Raw genomic sequence first — 16,117 nt, forward strand, 5'->3', positions numbered from 1 at the left:
CTCTTTAAAGTTTCTTATTGGCACTTTGTTATTTCATTTCTGCTGCACTGACTGTCGAGACCTTCATCAACAAGTTTTTCAGAATTATTACTAAAACATGATAAAAGTGTTAATATCTGTCTTGAACCTAGGAACTATGTTAAAAAATTTCTTTTTTCAGTGTGGTATGTTTTCTGCATGTTACTGTTGAAAAGCAACACAGTTCTTGTATAGTATTTCATGATTTTTTCCACCGACATGATTCCTTTTCCCGCTGGCATATAGTTTCTATTTCTCTTGTAATGAAAAAGACTATTTGTTTTTCTCTACTGATTTGCTAATGAGCTATAGCAAGAGTGGCTGAGAGAACATTAACACAACTAAAATATGGAAAACAAAGAGAGAAAAGAAAAGGGAACGTACTGACTAGAGACAGAAAAATTATTGACATTTTGATGCATCACTGTTCATTGTTACATGATTCTGCATCAGTGCACAAAATGTTATGTAATTATCCATAAATAGCTTTTTTAATTGAAAAAATGTCAACAGCACCATATATCTCTCATGAAAAATAAACTCTATAGGTTAGGGCTGTTTAAATCCTTTAAAGCAACTTTCAAATATTAAATACTTAAATAACTTAGTATTCAATTTATAAAAAACCCTATAATGTTATACTACCACAAGCACTAGAAGTACAAGAACCCTTGGTTTAATCACATAAAATAACATGGGAATACTAAACGAGCATAGAATGAGCAATTTATGTGAATTATTCTTGCATGAAGATGGGCTAAATTAAATTTGAAAATATCAGCAAAAAGAAAATATCACTGTGGATAAATCTATGTCACTTGACATTAGAACTGAAAAAATCTGTCTTTATGACAGCTAACACCTGTTGGCATAAGCCTTTTAAAATTTTATGTAGGTTTATGTCAACTGTAATGAAGAGATTAAGCGGGAAGTTAGGAAACAAGCTTCGATAGATTTACATTCGGTGAATAAAGGTATAATGTGGAATCTTAAACTTTTGAATGTTTTTTTTTTACATATAAATATGAGTTATACGTATAAATATGAGTGATATTCATTCTGACAGACCTAATAGAAAAACATTATGATATATGATGTATGCAGATTCCAGTATTATGTTTTAAAAGCAGTAAGTGGATATTATACTAGGAAATAAAAATAAAAAATGAGACGTATCAAGATACATAAAGAATATTTATACAATACTTAAATTGTGGGTCCTGTGCATGTGTGTGGTATATGATTGACACCTGTGCTGGCACCTGTGAGAGGAAACAGTACAGCAGAAGCAGCTGCAGTGGTTTGATGTGTAGCCTATCAGCAGCATAGAAGGGGAAAAAGAGCAAACAGAAAGAAACTTGGATATAATCTCTGAGGCAGCAGCTCTTATACAGTGAGTATTAGCCATCCATTAGCAAGTGCAGAAATCCAGAGTTGCTCTCCTTCCTTTGTTTGCTAGTGATTAGTTTGCGTCAGATTTGTTTTAGCCAGACCCGGCTGTCCTTCCATCTGTTATAGCTGTGACATAACACAAGGACCTGCCGCGACGAGCCGGACCCACCCGCCCACTGCTGACGTCACCTGTCCTCTTGTGCTCTTTCACTATCTCACCATAGTTTTTTCCGTTTGCTTGATCTTCCTCTTTCCCCTTCTCTGTACTGCTGACTACGTTTCTGGCACTGGTATTTGTGTGTGTGTGTGTGTGTGTGTGTGTGTGTGGACTTGAAGGTTGGAGAGAGAAATGCAGCCAAAACTGAGCTATAACTGTACTGGAAATTGCACCATCACAGTATTGGGCATGATGCTATTCTCCATCCCTTTCCAAATAACACACACTGACATTACCAGGCCATCTGATTGGATTTATTGAGTCTCTTATTATTCAGCCCTCATATCTAGAATGTGTATTTGATTGATAACATCTATCTGTCTTGCACTAATGATTCACAATCAACAAAACATGAAGCCAGTCTAGAAAATGATGTGTTGTTAATGAGACACAGCCAGAGTTTTTCTCCCGTTTATACACTAAAATGTCCTTTTTTCACTTGTTCCCCAGCAGTTATGACAAAGCTGCAAGCATAAAATGACAAATTACGAAACCAGCATGTGCAAACTGACTAGCATTTGTGAATGATGGTAGAAAAAGTTGTCTCATTTTCTGGTTGACCTGTTTGAAACACTAAATTAAATCAGAAACTCTGCTATTGTTTCTATATTTTTATAAATCAGCAGGCAGTAATGTCTGTTCTTATACCTACAGGATCATTGGAGATACTGAGCCCTACACCAAACTGTGCTGTAAAGGCTTTTGCATCGACATCCTAAAGAAACTTTCCCGTAACATCAAGTTCTCCTATGACCTCTATCTAGTCACCAATGGCAAACATGGCAAGCTCGTCCGAGGCGTTTGGAATGGCATGATTGGAGAGGTATGATAGCATTTAGGCTGTGCAGCTCTGCTCATGTGTTTCAGTGTTCGAATCACTTGGTCCAGGGGGTTTACACCAACTTTAAATAACGCATTTAAATTGCACTTTTAAACTGTAAACTTTCTATTTGTTCCCACTTGAGGACACATAGTACAGCAGTGGACCAGGACCAGCCTGTTAAATTTAGACTAAAACTGTGTGGACGTGACCAGCAAGAACTGCAACTTTCAGCTACATTATATGTACAGTGGTTTGCCTTTGTTATGCTTTGTTGTTGTTTTTCCCCCTAATTAAAGGCAATACTTCTCTCAAGGGCTACAAGGGCATGTTAATTACTTCAGTAAAATTATTAGTACACTTGTTTAAACAGAGCTATAACCACAGGAGATTACTGCTTGGTACAATACCACAAACTCTCACAAATGAATATGAACACAATTGATCAATAGGAGATACAAAATAGAGAGCATGAAAAAGTATCATGCATATTAAATATGATTTCATGACCTTATTTTATCTCATGGTTCACAATTTCATAATTTCGTGCAGATAATTTAAAAAAATCTGGTTTTGTGGCCAATTAATGTGAAAGAAATTATGAATCAAAGACTAAGGCTTTGAACTACACATCAGAAGTTTGAGAGCTCAGATCCCAGCATCACCAAGCTACCATAAGGGTCCATGAGCATGACCCTTAACCCTCAACTGCTCAGTTGTATTTAGCATCAGTTAGCACCAGCATCAGTAGTCTCAATAGTAAGATGCTCTGGATGAAAGCGCCAGCCAAAGGTGGTGGATACGTTTTTTTTTTTTTTCAAGCTCAGTCTATTCATAACATATCTGACTAGTATTAGATGTTTATTTGAATATTTTTCTCCTTCTCACTTGCATATAATCATATTAGACCATTTTTTTCTAGTCCTTACTGCACTGGTACATTATAATACTTTAAAATTCACAGCAAATTGTATCAGTGTCAAAATATGATCTGCTTTCTAAGTCTTCCTTTTCTATCATCCTATATGTGGATCTAGACTAAACTGAAAAACTCTGTCTTGAGTTAGCGAAAGAAAGAAAGAAAGAAGGCAGGCAGGCAGGGAGGCAGGCAGACAGATAGATTATCTGTAGGTGTTATTACCTATTACATTGATTTTCTTAACCTGGCCTATTTGGATTGGGGCCAATTTAGTTTCCCACAAACTAAACTGAGTTTTCTGAGATAATCAAAGTTATTACAGAAAGTGGTACAGGCCCAAGCTTTTCTGTCTGGACACTCACCAAATGCCGAATGAGCACTATACTGTAAGTGGTGCGGCTTCTTACACAAGGACAGAAATAATAAGTGTTATGGGGTGTTGTATTGTATCTAATATCAAATTATACATCACAGTCAATCTTCCATAATACACACACAGAAAACAGAAACTCGAAAGTCTAGTGTGTGATGGGTTAAACTATTGAATTATATATATTTTTATTTCCTCTCCATATCCAACTGCTTTAGGTGATGAAAAGAAATCATGTGGGAGTGATCTGACCTGTCACTGCACCAAATGCCATAGCAATTTATTAGAAGAATGGCTTAAAGCAAGCATAGAAATAACATTTAGCCATCTGTTTTGTTGAATGTAGAGTTTAAGCCTAAAGTTCTTTTTTAGATTTAAAAATGTGTTTTTTCTGTTTCTTTAAGGTGGTCTATAAGAGGGCAGACATGGCCATTGGGTCTCTCACTATAAACGAGGAGCGTTCTGAGATCATTGACTTCTCTGTGCCGTTTGTGGAGACGGGGATCAGTGTGATGGTGGCCAGGAGCAATGGAACTGTGTCTCCATCAGCCTTTTTGGGTATACATCTTGTATTATTCATTGTTTTTGGGCATGTTATACTATTATGTGCCTTCAGTTATCTGTAAAATTGGAAGCTGACATCTTTATAATCACATCACTAGTGAACAAATAGTAAATAATTGCCCTACAGATTTCCTCTAGTCTCATGATTAGACACTTTTTGTTCTCCTACTCTGTGACAGAGCCCTACAGCCCTGCTGTGTGGGTGATGATGTTTGTGATGTGCCTGACAGTGGTGGCCGTGACTGTGTTTGTGTTTGAGTACTTCAGCCCTGTAGGGTACAACCGTAGCCTGGTCAGTGCGAAAGGTAAGTGGAGCAGGCCTGATAGCAGAAATGAGGACAAATGTACAAGATAGTCCCAAACTAATGCAGCCTGATAAATCTGAAATGACTGATCTGATGAAACGTTTGGTTTCATCATGACCTGGTTTAAAAGATATTTGCTTTTGCAGGAACTTGTTTCAACTTCAGAGATCTTTGATTAATGGTTTAGATTTATCTTTTGTCAGAGAATACTTGAAATTCAATGGAGATCATTTAGTGCTCTACTGACTTAGTCCTCTGTGACAATTATGAAATTGCCACAGAGGACTAAGAAAGATGAAATTAGTAATGATCAGTGATCTTATGATGGTTTAAAATGTAGCATATAACTCCAAGTCCCTGTTTATCATTCAGTTATTCATCTTAAAGCATATTATTCCATAACTACTACAAATTACTCAGTAATTTAAAGGAAAGGCATGTAGTTATGAGCTGTGAGGAGTATAAATCTGACAGAACTTGCTAGTTTACATTAACTATGTAGCAGGAAAAGACTATAAAAGTGACCCTGTAGATTTACAGTATTTATTACAGTATCTCATTAGTAGCAGAGTTACTTTAATTAATACTTACACCAGTAATACTGTAACATTTGGTTATAGTAATGACACATTGTAGCAATATATTGCCATAAAAATCGCTGCTTAATAAATTAGTTTGAAGGGGTCAAAAATCCTTATGAAAAATTTAATTCCTAAATAAAATTTTGACAGCTTTTCAGAGTAGTTCGCTAGCTAACTTTGCTGGCTAACTATTAGAATGTATTAGATGTTGTTAGCAGAGGGTAGCTATTAGCTAGATACGTTAACCTTAGCTCAGCTCTTAGCTGTTGACTTTGATTACAGTATGGGTGGAAAATACTTGAGCAACTGTACTTTGTTACTTATAGCATTATTTTGGCAAACTTATACTTCACTTTTTACTCCTTACATTTTTGTTCAGACATTTACAAATCATGAAGGTCTCTTCTTCTTCAGTAGCCGATGACTGTACTCTGTACATTAGTCGAATGGGATCAGTTTAGCATCCAATCAAGTTCATCAGTGTAAAACAAATGACCAAGAATCATACCAATTCATCATCTGCATTGACCTTCTTGTGCTGCACAATGTAGTTAATGTTATAGCTATCTGTGCTCGTCTGATGATGGTTAAGCCACCACACTGCAGTGGTGAATCTGATGATGAGCAGCCCAGGGCCTACCTCAGTTAAATGTTTCAGTATGCTGGAGTAGATACATGTATAAAATGTCTCTGCTTCATCTACCTAGAAAAATCAGTTTAGGTAAGTTTTGCTAATTTGCTAACATTAACTGGCTATATTTAAATTTTAGCCTGTTTTCTTTTCTAATGACAAATTATACTATCACCAATTCCAGGAGCTAATGTAACTGGCTTGGTAGCAAGCTAATGTTAAATATTTGTTATTTACATATTTTACTTCATTCATATAATCAGCAAATATAACTTAATTTCATCAGGTAAAAACATTTACTTTTTACTTGCACTTGAGTACATTTTTGGCTAGGTAATTCCACTTTGAACTGAATAAGATTTTTACACATTAACTATACTTTCATATAAGGATAGAGAGCATACAGTTTTCAATGGAAAGTTGCTTGTAATTTATATTTAGCATGCAGCAACAGAAATTTTATGGAGCAAAATAAATATACTCTGTAGGACTGATCAGTTTTTAAAGCTCTACAATAACAAGTATGGAAACCTAAAAAAGTAATATCCATTTTAGATCCTGGTGGGCCAACCTTTACCATTGGGAAGTCGGTGTGGCTGCTTTGGGGGATTGTCTTCAACAATTCTGTGCCGATTGAGAACCCAAAGGGCACCACAAGTAAGATCATGGTGCTGGTATGGGCCTTCTTTGCTGTCATCTTCCTGGCCAGTTACACGGCCAACCTGGCAGCATTCATGATCCAGGAGCAGTACATTGACACTGTTTCTGGACTGAGCGACAAAAAGGTAAGTAATGATGCTGCTGTTTTTTTTATTAACTGGTTTTAGAGACACCATGGACAACCTGTGATGTGAAAGTACATGTTTTATGATACTGAGTATTTTGTAATTAAATGTGCCTCATTTTCAGGATGTGAAAACGTCATCACAAGCTATGAAATTACTACATGATTGAAAATAAAATATTTATATGTTTGCATATAAATCATGTATGACATCCTGCAAAGGAGGGGGTATACAATTTGATTAAAAACTGCATGATTGTTTACAGACCCTAAATTACTGACAATAAAAAAGCAGATCACGGACCATATCAAATTTGAGACTGTTTGCCTTTGGCACTCCAACAATAAGAACTCTTTCAAAGGAGAACATGAACCTATCTGACAATTAAGGACATTTCAAAAGAAAAACAACAATCTTCATTATAATTCCATCTGCATTTCTCTACTGAATTACATTCCCGTTAGCCAGAGAGAGAAAATTGTCCTTCTATCCTCAGTGAAATAATATTTAGCCCAAAAGAGAGATGATTAATTCAATTCAATTTAATTCAATTGCAGTTATTAAATGTGCAAAATCTCACATATAAATGAGCACAGGAACATAAAGTGACCCTAATGATATTCATTCTCAGTAAAAATTTCAATTAAATCCAGCAATGATATAAATTTAAAAATTATTTTTATAAAGCACACTTTATCAGTAGTAGTAATATGTGGTGATGAAAATGCAAATGTTATTTGTTTCACTATGCATTCTGAATATTAAAAACAGTATCTGAACATTTTGTGTAGTGCAACCAAGGAGATAGCTAAAAGATTTGAGTTTTACAAAGACCTTTACTATAACTAAAGTGATTTGATTGGTACAATGATAGGTATTTGGACATGAGCTATACCTGTGAGCATGACCTTAAAAATAAATGGCTCAAGGCCACCATGTAGGTTGAGAGAAAATGATTAAATATCAAATCATTTCAAACTAGTAACTTGTTTACTTCTGGACAACATTTGTTCTGGCATATTGTATATACTGGCTTGTATTGTGAGCCAACATTAAAAGGCAGCCAAGGGCTGTTTGTTTCATTTGCATTTTGTATCTCATTACCTTATAGTTTAGACACATAAACGTGCATGGAGCATCGCAGCTTAGTGGAGCACCTTGAAATTGTATGTGGTTCCAAGCTACTTTACATTACATGGCTACATGAATATGAAAATATTGGAATATTTGGGACAAGACCACTTCATATCCTTCAAAAACATAATATCTGAAATGATATGTTTTATGCATATCATTATACATTCAAAACAGGCTTACAGGCACAATGCCCTAGAGGGAGCAATGACACTGACTGGCTCTCTCGTCTCTAGCAAGGGCTTTTACACATTTCCTCTGCTGCTTTGTCATTCACAGAGCTTCATAAGATTTGTTCAAGTAACACCAATCCTCATGCTGGTCATGCACAATGGAAACATAAGTGAAAATACTAGATCAGCCCCACACAGCGCCTTCTAAATCCTGTAGACATGAAGAGTGACACTTGTTGACACTGCTATCCTTAACTTCTGCTCAAATTTTATCTACTAAGGTTAAACTTCTCTTCCACTCATACATACATGGCAATCCTCAACCACAACATTTTTCATGCTTCGGATTATTTCAGTGATAATACTGCTTGGTGTTACTTTACTGCCATGTTTTAATGAGTGTAGGAACTGCGCAAAAGCAAAGGAGAAGAAATGATATTACACTATTTATTAAATGGAGTTGAAAAGGAGAAAGTAATATTGAAATGTCTTGGAACCATGGCTCTGTGACAGTGGAAATATCAGTTCATTGTACAACTAATCAGAGATTTGGAAGTTGAAATTAACAAGAAGGGAGATTATTGAGTGCGTAACCTTAGCTGACTAATTAGAGATCAAATGCCTTGAGGCTGATGTTTATCACTACTTTTTCTAATCTCTAATGTTTTTCACATTAAGTCCATTTCAGTTCTCATGACGTAGATTCACACTTCACATATTAAGTCCTGAGAATCCTTGGATTCTCAGACTAAAGACAAAGACTATATTTTAAAATAATCCACATAAAGAAATTCAGCTCAGACTACAAAAAATCAATTTTCCTCTAACAGCTTCCTTGAACAGAACCATTATACTGGGGCTATCGTGGGATTTAAAGCCAATTAACTTTCAAATTAAACTTACATTTGCCCCTCTTTGATAATTTTGTGACATCTTGCCTGACACAGTTCCAGAAGCCACAGGAGCAGTATCCACCATTTCGCTTCGGTACAGTGCCTAACGGCAGCACAGAGAGGAATATAAGGAGCAACTATCCTGAGATGCACTCCCACATGGTCAAGTACAACCAGAAGGGTGTGGAAGATGCCCTGAACAGCCTCAAAACTGGGTACAGTTTGACTCTCTTCTCCAAACACTAACTTATAATTTGCTGTTAGTTTCTTCATTTAATTTTTAATCTTTGTTCTAAACAGCAAACTTGATGCCTTTATTTATGATGCCGCCGTGCTGAACTACATGGCTGGTAAAGATGAGGGCTGTAAACTGGTGACCATTGGCAGTGGGAAGGTTTTTGCAACTACAGGCTACGGCATTGCCTTACAGAAGGAGTCCCGCTGGAAACGGCCCATTGACCTTGCCCTCCTCCAGTTCCTCGCTGATGGTATCCTCATAAAATTTTCTGAGCAGTTTGCAAAGAAGTTGCAGACAGTGGCATAACCTCTAAGTTTGACTCTTTTACAAGCAGCGGTAGTGCCAAGCCATTACAAGTCATAGTCTGCATACATCATAGTCTGCTGACTAATGTTTGCAATTTCTTTTAACACAAAAACAAAGTACACTGTTATTGTAAATACAGTGTGTATAAAGTACTGAATATTTCATTCAGTGAATTCTTTTAGTGTAACAGTTGTGGACCATAAGCCAAGGAAATTTTCATAGCAATAAATTGAATACGCTACAATTATATGCTTAGTTGACGACTCACTGAGCTTTTTTTTTTAACCTCTTATTCCTTGTTCTAGTGTCTAGTATTTCCTGACAGAGGTGTATTTTGTGTTAAGGTGATACTCAGAAGCTGCAGACAGTGTGGCTGACTGGAATCTGCCGCAATGAGAAGAAAGAAGTGATGAGCTCTAAGCTGGACATTGACAACATGGCTGGAGTGTTCTACATGTTGCTGGTGGCCATGGGCCTCAGTCTGCTGGTGTTTGCTTGGGAGCACCTGCTCTACTGGAAACTACGCCACTCTGTGCGCAAGTCTGAACGCCTCGACTTCTTACTGGCAATCAGTAGGGTAAGTGCTTAATCTATTTGGGTTGTAACTTCTTTGTTAATGTTTAAATGTTTGTTTCTAGTGCTAGAATCTAGTTTCCAACATTATGACAATTTCAGAAGATACAACACATGCTTGCTGCAAATCCTTGAAATCCTTGAACTCACACAATGCTGCAATAATTACTGGAGAAAAAAAAAAAAAACAAAAAAAAAAAAACAAGTTTTTTTTGGAAATAAATGTTGTTTCTTATAAATAGTTCTCAAGTTTAGAGAAGTTACATTATGTAATAAATGAACCTATGAAGGCTTTAGATTATTCAGAACTTCAGTCAGCAGTTAGAATATTACCAGGAAGTAGAGGAAGGGTTAGTTTTTAAGGCTATGGCCTGCCAATTTAAGGATCAGTTATCCAGTCAAATGCAATCATGATTTAATTTGATTGTTTTAATAGTTAGTCTGCAAAACTAAAAAGTTATACAAACAAATATGCCAATCAAGGTGAATCCCAAATTTCTCTCATATTTGCATGTTGGCTTCAGCAGATAAGTACATAACAAATACTCAATATCAGCATCAGTCCAGAATCCCAGAGTTTAGCTGCTTCTGTAAAAATCAGCACAATGGTCAGTCACATAACCATAAAAAAATCAAGGACAATCTAAATAATGTTTGATTAAAATGAAAAATCTGAAATGTTTCTCAATGTTCATTTCCTTTAGGCTACCCTGCATAGGTACTTTGTTCCATTTTGAAAATTTAATATTAATAGGCTCATTATGAAATCTGGATATACTGACGGACGTGATGTTAGTTTAAGAATCCCGGGGTAAGATCCAGTTTGAAAGGAAAATCTATTAAGTAGAATAAAATAGGAGAAGAATAATACCACAAATGCATGGTCAGCTTCTGGCTCATTTTAAATGCTGATAATGCACGTAAGCTTTCAGTGCAAACTAAAATGCCAATAAACAGTAGGGAACATTTTTGCATGTGACTTGACTCATGATGTGAAAATCTATTCTGCATGTTTACATTGACCTAATACTTGAATTTTGACATAATAAAAGTAAATATATTAGCACAGGAGCTATAATTTCATAAGTTAGTGGCAATACTTATTTTATGCATGTTTTAAGTCTTGCTCACTAGAAAACTGTAAAAACATCTCTTTTCTTTCTTTGTTGTATCTTTTTCTCTGTTGTTTCTCTTGTAGGGTATCTACAGCTGCTTCAATGGTGTGGAGGATACAGACCAAAATGGAAGTATACAGAGCCCAGATGTCACTAGCAGTTACACCCAGGCCAACATGCTGAAGATGCTTAAGACAGCCAAGGATATTGTATCCTCTGCCAGAGTGGAGAACTCCTTGGACAATGCCACTAAGACTATTGAGAATTGGAGCCGCCGAGCTCCAGAAGCTTCAAAACCTAGTTTTCAGACCCGTCTGATTAGCACTGATTCCAGTCATGGCCGTTTGCCCTACATCTCCAGTGTCACCAACAACCATACACCTTACACCCAGAGGGCACTGACTCCCACTTTCCCCCTGCATTATGGAGACAGTGCCACTTTGATAGAGAAACCTCGGGTAGTGACAAGGCCTACCCCATTACGATACACTCTTCCCGCACGGACAAGTCACCATCATATATATGAACGGACCCTACCTATTTCCAGTCTGAGCAGTCCCCATATTGCTATGAGGGACCCCCCACCTCCCACAGCCCCAAAGCCACACCACAGCGCTAGGCTATTTATGGACAGCCAGGGCTGCCATCAAATGGCCTCCTCCTTTCTCCCTTACCGTGAGTTCCATGTCCCTGACATCTATGTGGAACACCAAAAACCTCCTGAGAGCCGGAAACTGTACACTGAAGGACTGGGCCGCAAGAAGAGGTCCCACAGCTATGTGGCGCCATCACCAGAACCTCGGCGCAGGAATGATTATGATGAACCAACCTCTTGCCTGGCTGAGCTTAGAGCTAATCAGCTCCTGGAAAACCATGCCCATACTTCACCCTGCATGGGAAGCCACTACCAAAGGCCCAGTGGCAGCTGCGACTCCTGCATGAAACCATACTTGGAGCCAGATATGGATGATGTCCCTCTGCTGGGAAAGGAGAAACTGAACCGTCGCGCCTCTTTCCTCAGGGCCACATGGGGCGGTGACAGGATGCGGCATCTAGATGAGAAGCCTTCCACCTCTGCAACTTCTACCAGTCGAATCAACATGCCTGACCTCTTCCCTCGTGTAGTGGTAGCTAATCCCAAGCCTTCAAAGATGTATGCCAGTGCTAGTAACAACTTTTGCTACAATATGCCAGCTGAGCCTGCCTATCTTGATCCAGCTCACATGGGATCCTACCCCTACAAGCCACAGAAACTCAAATACTCTCATTCTACCCGCCTTCCCTCGTATCGTGAGGCAATTCTGCAGAATGCAGCAGCTTTGCGGCGGTCCTCTTCAACAGTTGTGCACAGACATTACTCCACCTACCTGAACTCATACACTGACTTGCCAGTATACATGGGTCCACTGGCACAGGGGCCTGCACATTTCTATGATCACTCCAAAGACATGTGTCACATGTTCCCCTGCATCAACCACTGCACGAATGATGCTGCCCTGGTAACCCGGATAGGTGGTAGGCCTGTGATGTATGAAAACACTGCTTTTAGAGGCTACGAGGGTGTTGGATGCTCACGTGAACCTCCTCTACAGCCACTGCACAGTTTACCAGCCTCATCTAAGAACAGGGACCGCAGACAGGTTTTGGTGGCGCGGAGGCATAACAGTCCCTATGTGCCAAAGCCCTGGGGCAGAGTGTCTAGTCTGGAGTCTGAAGTCTAAAAGGCTGTTCCATTATAAACTTAGAGGAAGAAATGTGTGAACTTCCAGAACTTCCAGGCTTTAAATCTTGCAAAAATAAAAGCTGTGCTGAAGGTGGAAGTGGACTGGAAATGATATTCCCAGTGCAATAATATGCAAGGCAGCAGAAAGGGGAGTAAGGGCACAATTATGTGATTACTGCTGGGACATCAGTATACTTTAAAATACTAAAAGAAGTAAACATAATATTGAATAATTGAATTCTTATATATTAAAACTGAGCCTATACATTATTATTAAAAAAAAAAAAAGATTTTTAAATGCAGTTGCATAAGTACGGTCATTCTCTACAAACAGATGTAACAGGTTGCAAGGGGTAGTCCACAAGGGTTGAATTAATCTTCCTTTAACTTTGATTTTTGGGCAGATCAGCATTCCACAGTTTTGGAGTCAACTGCAAGGCATTGCAAAATTTTATAAATCAACCACTACAAAAAGGTCTTCCAACAATTTTTTGTAAGTTTGCAGAAAGCCGTCTGTTTGGGGCTTTTTATTTGCTCCAGTGATGTAACTTAGATTTTAAGACTGGTGAACTGCAACTGATTTTTCCGTCTGTATTTCCACAATTGTTTCACTGTTTAATAAATGACTGGTGGCTTTAAGAGCCTTTTGGAATGGGCTCTGTTGTCATCTGTTAAATGATCAAATGTGTTATAAGATAATCAAGATAATAGACAAGCAATAAATAAAATATACCTGTTCTCTAAAATCATTACGTATCTACACACAATACATGCACAGCATAACCTTGGTGAGGTCAATTTAAATCAGTCAGATGTAACAAAAATAATGTTCCTTTACTTATATTATCAAAATCAAACTCCACATAGTTAAAAATATTAGCCTCCAGCTCGATAGTGGTTACAGATTTTTACGTTGCTAGTAAAAATTTCTTTCTGAGATTTTACTATTAAGACAAACTGTGTCTTACCATGAAGCTGTTACATGCAAACAGCAATCTTTCTGTTTTGACAGTAATATTGATGCTGAAGCAGGTGATCCTTTTCCTGATAAATGATTCACTGCATGCAGATACAATATCACATGGAGAGGGCATATGATGATAAACAGCCATACATCAACCCTCAGACAGAGCCAGCAGAATATGTATATCCGTTTAAAAGTCAAGGGGAGGCAGATATGTGGACTCCAAATTGGCCTCCTCCTTGGCATTAGCTATAGTATCAAGGTTATTGCTACATATAATGTAAAAGAATTTCTGAAATGAGACTTTATTAGTAATTCATTAATTCCACCTACTCCTTTTTTTTAATTGTTTTTTTTTCCCCACCAAATATCAGGAAGCTATAACCTACATACAACAGTTTAAACAACCCAAACTACTGTAAATGAATAAAGCACAAAAATATATATTGTCATGATTTCTAACAGATTATAAAACAATATTGAAACACAAAAAAATTAATACACTATATGGCCAAAAGTACGTGACCACATCCATGTGTGGATCTTCCCCAAACTTTTGCCACAAACTTGGAGATATGTGATTGTCTAGAGTGTCTTTGTATGCTGTAGTATTACAGTTTCCCTTTACTGGGACTCAGGGGCTTAGCCAAAACCTGTTACAGTATGACAGTGTCCCTGAGTGCAAAAAAAGTTCCATGAAGTCATGGTTTGCAAGGTTAGTTTGGAAGCAGTCAAGTGGCCTGCACAGAGCCCTGACCTCAATCCCACTGAACACCTGTGGGATGAATTGGAATGCAGACGGTATACCAGGCCTCCTTGCCCAACATTCCACATTCCAAAATCTAGTGAAAATCCTTCCCAGAAGAGTGGAGGCTATTATGGCAGCAAAGGCAAACTCCATATTAATGCCATGCCTTTGGAGTGGGATGTTCAGCAAGCACATATGGTATCAAGGTCAGGTGTCCACAAACTTTTGGCCATATAGTGTACATTTACAAGAATAACATTATGTATTATCTGGCAAATTTTTAGAATAGATGGTCAATTTCTTGCCTACTGGAATTGCATTTTTTCTTTTCGTTGACAGTTACTAAAATTCTTGGTCTGACATGCATGAAAATAGAACAGTTGTATGGATTTGTACAAAATAACAGGTTATGATTTCAGAAAATATGCATTATTTGATTATTGTATTGGGCAGCATGGTGGCACAGCGTAATGTTGCCACCTCTTAGTGCCAGGGTCTGTGGTTTGATCCTGAGCTTGGGTTACTGTCTGTGTGGAGTTTCTGTTCATGTTCCCTGTCTCCGCGTGGGGGTTCTTTGGTTTCCTCCCACCCCTCAAAAAATGCCAATGGGTGGATTGGATAAGATAAATGGACTGGCATCCCTTCCTGGGATAGGCTCCAGATCCACCATGAGCCTGACCAGGATAAAACAGTTACCTGAAGTGAGTGAGTAATTATTATACTGTATGGTAATGTGATTAAATATTGCATTGCTTAAGCTGGGCTTACTCTGTATGATAAGTGATTTTTCTACCACTCACACACTGCTCAACTCAATCTTTGAAGATGTCATATAGCCATCTTTTCCTCAAACCTTACTCAGAAAAGTTTTGAGAAATAATATGTTTCTGTTGTAATATGTTTATGAACCCTAAGTGAGACGCCATCCACATACACATGCAGTGGCCGCCACATACACCTTTAGCATAGACGGAGACTTGCCTGTACAGCATGGTGAGGCCAGGCTTGTCCCAGCAGGCTTTCTGACTCTGCCAGGGAGAACCATAGTTGACAAAGAGTTGATCCTGCATTGATGAAAGGGTCCAACTGTGCCTACATAAACCTTGGTCAGATCTGGGACACTACTTCTGGGTGTAGACGTCACTCACCTGGGAGTATGCGATGTCTTGACTGTGCATCCTCTGCACCACTTTGCAGTGTCATTAGGTGAGTTGCAAGGAGGAGAGAGCCAGCCGACCTTGTGCTGCCCTGGTGATTGATGTATCTGACAATCAGAATGTTGTCCACACAGATCAACACATGTCATCCACACAGACCAACACACAGACCAACAGTGGAACACATAAATAATTTACCTTTCTGATCTAGCCTCTGTCCAAGAAGGAAAACCTTGGATCAGATTAGAGCATCGGTATTTTGTTGGGGTATGAAATTGGCAGGGCCTGAGCACTGAGCTGTGATGCTTTGGTCAGATTCATCTCTGAATCAAGATCTAAACCTGTATGCTGTATCAGCAACAGTGAACGCATAGTTGGTGCTCATCTTCACCTCCAGTGGGTTCTGACAGTGGCTGCCTGAGTGAGTCTTGCAGCATGGCTTATTAGTAACTTAATGCAGAAGATGTGTATTAGCTAAACCAGCTAACTTA

General features: G+C 38.2%; 1 protein-coding gene across 1 annotated transcript in view; it reads left to right on the forward strand.

Annotated features, from left to right (window-relative positions):
• Positions 1-13,409, forward strand: part of grin2ca (glutamate receptor, ionotropic, N-methyl D-aspartate 2Ca) — a 58,071-nt gene extending 44,662 nt beyond the window's left edge. Inside the window, exons 7-14 of the mRNA XM_026917084.3 lie at positions 2,282-2,450; positions 4,141-4,294; positions 4,480-4,605; positions 6,373-6,602; positions 8,857-9,017; positions 9,103-9,290; positions 9,691-9,923; positions 11,118-13,409. Coding sequence (XP_026772885.1) covers positions 2,282-2,450; positions 4,141-4,294; positions 4,480-4,605; positions 6,373-6,602; positions 8,857-9,017; positions 9,103-9,290; positions 9,691-9,923; positions 11,118-12,755 — 2,899 coding nt within the window. The 3' untranslated portion in view covers positions 12,756-13,409. The remainder of the gene's footprint in view (positions 1-2,281; positions 2,451-4,140; positions 4,295-4,479; positions 4,606-6,372; positions 6,603-8,856; positions 9,018-9,102; positions 9,291-9,690; positions 9,924-11,117) is intronic.
• Positions 13,410-16,117: the final 2,708 nt, after the last annotated feature.

This window comes from Pangasianodon hypophthalmus, chromosome 13 (assembly GCF_027358585.1).
Source record: "Pangasianodon hypophthalmus isolate fPanHyp1 chromosome 13, fPanHyp1.pri, whole genome shotgun sequence".
In the NCBI taxonomy this organism is placed as follows: domain Eukaryota; kingdom Metazoa; phylum Chordata; class Actinopteri; order Siluriformes; family Pangasiidae; genus Pangasianodon; species Pangasianodon hypophthalmus.